Source organism: Nicotiana attenuata, unplaced genomic scaffold (assembly GCF_001879085.1).
Source record: "Nicotiana attenuata strain UT unplaced genomic scaffold, NIATTr2, whole genome shotgun sequence".
In the NCBI taxonomy this organism is placed as follows: domain Eukaryota; kingdom Viridiplantae; phylum Streptophyta; class Magnoliopsida; order Solanales; family Solanaceae; genus Nicotiana; species Nicotiana attenuata.
This window is the reverse complement of record NW_017671533.1, coordinates 113,509-119,381: the sequence shown is the minus strand read 5'-3', so window position 1 is coordinate 119,381 and position 5,873 is coordinate 113,509. Positions and strand designations below refer to the sequence as shown.

The following is a 5,873-nucleotide window of genomic DNA, read 5'->3' as shown; positions in this document are numbered from 1 at the left end:
AAAAATAAAAAAAATTAGAGCACCGTAATTTAGAGCTAAATAAAAATTATAGCCAAAATAGTTAATTTCAAACTATGTATTTTTTATAACTTTTTAGATGCCTTGACTATTTATTTCAATTGTATAAATCTTTATTTTCAGGTCACATTCAAAAAAAGATTAACTAAAACATTATTATTTTTGGCCAAATAAAAATATCTAGCCTAAATAATATAGTTCTATCCAAGTTTTATTATAAATTGTATTCGAAAAAAATTATCTAAAAAGTAATATTCTTAAAAAGGTAAAAAATTATTTTATTTTTCAAAACACGCCACACAGACAGAAAAATCCACGTGGCAGGTGAGTGCCACATCAGCATATAGGGGGTAATGCCTCTCAAAAGGCCAATTTAAGAGGGGTAATTAAGACCGGGCATAGTTCGAGGAGGATATGTATAATTTGAGCCAAGTTTAAGGGTGATTTAAGGTATTTTGCCTAAAAAAAAAAAAAAAAAAAAAAAAAGGAGAGGAGGGAGTATTTAAAACAAACAGGGACAGAATTGTCATTTAGCAGAAGTAGTAACGGAACAAGTTTCTTTTTCCCCATATATAACTAGGCCGAAAAGACAAAGTTCACGTACCCGCTTGTGCGTAGCTGTAATTAGCAGCAGCAGCAGCAAGTGCATTGTTTTTTGGTGCAAAATACTTGAATGGTATTTTGTGTTTCTGCTTTGGCTGTTTTCATATAAATCAGTCTCTGCCTCCATTGCTTCAAGTGCTCTATCTTCCTTCTTTGATTCTATCGATGCCATCCCATTCTTGACTACTTGTGTTTTTCTTTTTTCAATTTCTTGAAGTATTTTTACAGCAGGAATTAATTGATGTTCTTGGATTTTGGAAGGTTGTGATGAAATGGAATTTCTGAGCAGTCTCTTGGGAATTCTTGGCTTTGGAATTGGATTCTTGCTTGGTGTTCTTATTGGATTTTATTTCTTCATCTACTCTCAACCCACTGATGTTGAGGTATGTAATAAGAAGTGTTAATTTTGTTTAATAAGGGTTGGTTTTATTTTCCATCTCTACGTGTGCATATGTTTCAATTTTACTTCTGTTAAATTTATTTCCATCATCATAGCTTTGCTGTAATGCTGACTGGATTTGATTAATTACTTCTTTCATTATCTACAACTTCTTGCGGGCCTGTTATATGTGCATACAAAAAGACTCCATTTGTGTGTGTTAATAGGCTGAGTTGGTATGGTTGATTTTTTTTTTTTTTTTTTTTTTTTTTTTTTAAAGCTAGTGAGATGATGTTACAAAGCTATGACACCAAAAAGAAAGTTTTGGCTTTTTTAATATGAGATTTAAGTAAAATAGAAGTTCTACTATCGTTTATACATTCATGAATATGTTTTTCATTAAGCAAAAAAGGTAGATTAAAAGAACAAATGAAGAATGAGTATATTAATGGAACACAACACTGTAAGATGGCAATGAGCGAATGTGGTGATTTGATTACATTGAGCAAAGGAAAAACCTTCTCTTGGCTTACGAGAAGTAAACACATCAAACTTGTTTTGTCAAGTCGATCCTTTTTGGAATTCATTTCGGTTTGTGTATTGGTCAATAATTGAAAATTCCTCCGTAACTAGTGCAGTTTTAAATTTCCTGCAATAGTTATGATACTGACTTTATTGGAATGAGTTCAGGATCCTGTTGTCAGTCCTCTTTGTGAGCTTGATACAGATGCATTACAAGATCTTATTCCGGATATTCCATTGTGGGTTAAAAGTCCAGATTATGATCGAGTACGTATTTCCTTTCAGTCTATTTTATTTGCTTTCTTTCCATTTATATGAATGAATTGCTTGTGTTGCAGGTAGACTGGTTAAACAAATTTCTTCAGAACATGTGGCCTTTCCTTGACAAGGTACCTTTAAACTTTTTGTATTTCAGTCTTTTCCGAGATGCACTCTGTTGATTTACTTAGTCTATCTAACATACAGGCTATTTGTAGCACAATTAGAAGCGTCGCAGAGCCCATATTTGCAGAATACATAGGGCAATATACTATAACAAAAATTGATTTTGAGACGCTAACCCCTGGAACTCTTCCGCCAGTACTTCAAGGTCAGTTTCTGTTAGTTTCTCTAATTCTCCTTGAACTAATTTCTATATATTCTCTATTTTGTTATGACTTTCTCCTGATGCTATATTAAAATTTAGGATCTCACACAGGATGAATTAACAAAAGAAGAGAAGATTAAGGTTGTTAAATTATACAATTACATAGAAAACAAGGGACACGTATCAATCTCATATTTTTTGACAACCAAAGATATAGCAAAGAGATTTTCAAAAGAAATCCGAAGTTAAATGATATCTTATCTTTGAAGTGTCTCTGAGTTAAAATTCTCACAAGATTTTTGATGGACGCTTATATATTTTGCGTATATCTCTTTGATATCAACTTTGTTTGTCTGAAATTCTGTTTGTTTGTTTGAGAAGAAAATTCAGACAATTTGAATTCAGTTCTCAGTCAGATTCATTATCCTCTGAACATTGTAGAGCAAAATTAATTTTCTTTTTCACTTCACATATTGGCAGGTCTCAAGGTATACGAGACAAATGAGAGGGAGTTAGTGATGGAACCAGCAATTAAATGGGCAGGCAACCCAAACATCGTGGTGGTGGTAACTTCATCATCTTTACAGAATCTAAAGATCAAATTGCAGGTCAGTACTATCACAGAAAGAATCATCCCTAAAATAATGTAGTAGTTAATATAGTTTCTGAGTGATGTGCTAATTTACATACTGGTGAATCTTCTTTACAGTTGGTGGACTTACAAATTTTCGTTGCACCACGTGTTACTTTGAAACCTCTTGTACCCAGTTTTCCATGTTTTGCTAATATAACGGTATCTATAATGGAGAAGGTAATCTGAATATTTCCATTTTTCCTTTTCATGCATGAATATTGAGGTCACTGAACAATGTAAACTTTTGTTTTTGTTAAGCCACATGTTGATTTCGGACTGAAGGTTCTTGGTGGGGATGTTATGGCGATCCCTGGACTTTATCGATATGTTCAGGTACTAGATTACTGGATAATTTTCTTAGCATCTCTTTGTGTTTGTTCCACTCAATATTACAGCTATGTTTCATACATTTTGGCAGGAGATTATAAAGAAACAAGTGGCAGTCCTTTATCACTGGCCTCAAACTCTTGAAATACCAGTTCTTGATGCTTCATTGTGAGAAACCATTCTCTTGTTTCTCTTACTTCTTATTGAAGATCTCGTGCTTTTACCTTTTTATTTGGTGTTGCCCTTCATAAAGTTGCATGACTTTATAGGGTGGGCATAAAGAAGCCTGTTGGGATATTGCATGTTAAAGTGGTAAGAGCAATGAAACTCCTGAAGATGGATTTACTGGGATTATCTGATCCTTATGTTAAGCTAAGCTTGAGCGGAGACAGCCTGCCTTCTAGAAAAACCTCCATCAAGAAGAAAAACCTGAATCCCGAGTGGAATGAAAGCTTCAAGCTTACTGTGAAGGATCCACAGTCCCAAATTCTTCACTTAGACGTCATTGATTGGGACAAGGTTCGTCTTTCACCCATTCTATTTAATTCCTCCATTTCCGATTTGAGCCTGAAGATACCTGAAATTTGGAGAAGAAGATTTGATACTCCCTCCTTTTCAATTTATGTGGCGTAATTTGATTGGACTAAAAGTTTAAGAAAGAAAGAAAAACTTTTAGAACTTGTGGTCTTAAACATGTCATGAGACTTCAGTGGCTAAAAAGACATACCATTAATGGTAAAATAGAAAGTTTGAAATTAAATTATTTCAAAAAATGGAAATGTATCATTCTTTTTTTAATGGGCCAATAAGGAAATAGTGCCACATAAAGTTGTCTCCTAATTGGTAATGGTTCATCAAGAGAGAAGCTTTAGCCTGAAAACATAACTGCTAATGGCTGCAAAAGTATCATTAGCCACTAATTCTTGAAAGTAATGACTTCTAGTTATTATTTAAAGGTCTAAGAATGACATACATTTTACAAGGATTTTTTCCATAAGGTGAACTAAAGTGGCATTTTGCTGATGTGCTGCACTTCTATATGCAGGTGGGAGCACACGACCGGCTGGGGTCACAATTACTTCCTTTAAAGCTTCTACAACCAAATGAAACAAAGGAATTCACTCTAGACTTACTTAAGAACTCAAGTATAAGTGTCGCACATGACAAGAAGCAGAGAGGGCAGATTGTTGTTGAGCTGACATATGCCCCTTTCAGAGAGGATACTGATGGTATGAGTGGGCCTTTAAATAGCTTCAGTTGGAAGGAGAATGGGTTGGAAACGATATCCGGTAATGATAGTCCAAGGGGAGCAGGTTTGTTATTTGTTACTGTCCAAGGAGCCAAAGATGTAGAGGGCTCACGTCACAATAATCCATATGTGGTCATATTTTTCAGAGGGGAAAAGAGAAAATCCAAGGTAACATCTAATATCCAAGCAATCCAACCCCTAATGACTTGATCAAAGGATAACGTAAGTTAAAGACATCAACTAGTTTAGTTAGTCGGGAAACTCCAGAACAATCTTCGGGTGCACTAGAGAATTCAGAATATATGAACACGATAATTTGAAATATTGAACAGCTAACTACTAGAAGACTATCAGTCTAGGTTCCCTTTGTATGTATTGTCAGTATCATAGACTCGCATAATTCTTGTTCATTCAGATGGTTAAAAGAACTCGTGATCCTCAATGGTGTGAAGAGTTCCATTTTATGCTGGAAGAGCCTCCTGTCCATGAGAAAATCCATTTAGAGGTTTTGAGTAAGCGAAATGGCATCAGCTTTCGTTCAAAGGTACTTTAGAATTACATGCATGTGATTCTTCTCCTTTTGTTTCTCCCTACATTTAAAAGTTAATTGGCTGATTCTTCTCGTCAATTTATTCAGGAGTCGCTTGGACATGTCGACATCAACCTTGATGATGTAGTTCACAATGGACGTATAAACGAGAAATACCATCTAATAGATTCAAAGAATGGAGTCATACATGTTGAGTTGAGATGGAAGAGCATATGAGAAACAATATCAAGGTCCTGAGATTTACAGCATTTCTCGGATATTTAAAAAAACAGAAAAAAGTTTTCAAAAGTGATTTATTAAAGAGAGATCATTGAATCATGCATTATCTCATTTTTGTAAATTTTCCCCTCTTTTGAATCTTTAGATGATGCATGATCTTTGTTGGTTCTTGAAGTCTCTATTCGTTCAATAGTCACATCTTTGATATAGTGATAATACCGTTGCCCTTTTTCTGTAATTTTATACACAATTATCAAATACACGCGCGCGCGCACATATTCACTCACTCTTCTCCCTTTTTCTTGTGTGCCATTTGTTTAGGTTCATATTGGGTGTGGGCATGAGAAAGAGTTTTTCTGAACTCTTGGGCAATTATGCACGGGAGAAATTCAAAAATAGCCAGATTTACAAGTGCTCATTCAAAAATAGCCACAATTTCAAAAGTCATCGAAATTTAGCCACTTTTCATGTAAAGATAAATCTGGACGAAAACACTGTTCAAAATCCGAAAAACAGGTGCATCGAACTCCAGTATATTATGCTGGATCGGTCTCTGTTGCAGCAAAATAGTGACTATTTTTCAATGACTTGGCAGACGCTGGCTATTTTTGAATGATCAGTCCGAAAACTGGCTAGCCCGTGCTATTATATCATTATGCATATGACCTAACGTTGATGTGGATGATAACAAAGCATTTCTTACTCGTGAAGGTGTAGATACTTAGCTTTAATTTGTCTGTTAAAATGTAATACTATAGCTTTTGCCCTTGAGAATTGGTTGGTTAT

At 34.7% G+C, this 5,873-nt stretch overlaps 1 protein-coding gene across 4 annotated transcripts; it reads left to right on the top strand.

Annotated features, from left to right (window-relative positions):
• The first annotated feature begins 620 nt into the window (after window positions 1–620).
• Window positions 621–5,539, top strand: LOC109208838 (synaptotagmin-3). 4 transcript variants are annotated; one of them, XM_019371989.1, is made up of 13 exons: window positions 621–694; window positions 883–1,004; window positions 1,691–1,789; window positions 1,861–1,911; window positions 1,988–2,111; window positions 2,589–2,716; window positions 2,818–2,919; window positions 3,001–3,075; window positions 3,161–3,237; window positions 3,339–3,588; window positions 4,115–4,486; window positions 4,734–4,862; window positions 4,956–5,373. In XM_019371989.1, exons 2-13 carry the CDS (start codon window positions 894–896, stop codon window positions 5,082–5,084), a joined length of 1,647 nt encoding a protein of 548 aa, XP_019227534.1. In that variant the 5' UTR covers window positions 621–694; window positions 883–893; the 3' UTR covers window positions 5,085–5,373. The 4 variants fall into 4 exon arrangements, with proteins under 4 accessions (XP_019227534.1, XP_019227535.1, XP_019227536.1 ...); XM_019371990.1 differs by having other exon boundaries at window positions 632–694; window positions 839–1,004; XM_019371991.1 differs by having other exon boundaries at window positions 640–756.
• Window positions 5,540–5,873: the final 334 nt, after the last annotated feature.

What these genes read in the sequence shown, in the direction of transcription:
- LOC109208838 (XM_019371992.1), top strand. Translation starts at nt 894, where the DNA reads ATGGAATTTCTGAGCAGTCTCTTGGGAATTCTTGGCTTTGGAATTGGA. An exon ending in ATCTAAAGATCAAATTGCAG is followed by an intron (nt 2,717 to 2,817) that starts GTCAGTACTATC and finishes TCTTCTTTACAG; the next exon opens with TTGGTGGACTTACAAATTTT. An exon ending in GACTTTATCGATATGTTCAG is followed by an intron (nt 3,076 to 3,160) that starts GTACTAGATTAC and finishes ACATTTTGGCAG; the next exon opens with GAGATTATAAAGAAACAAGT.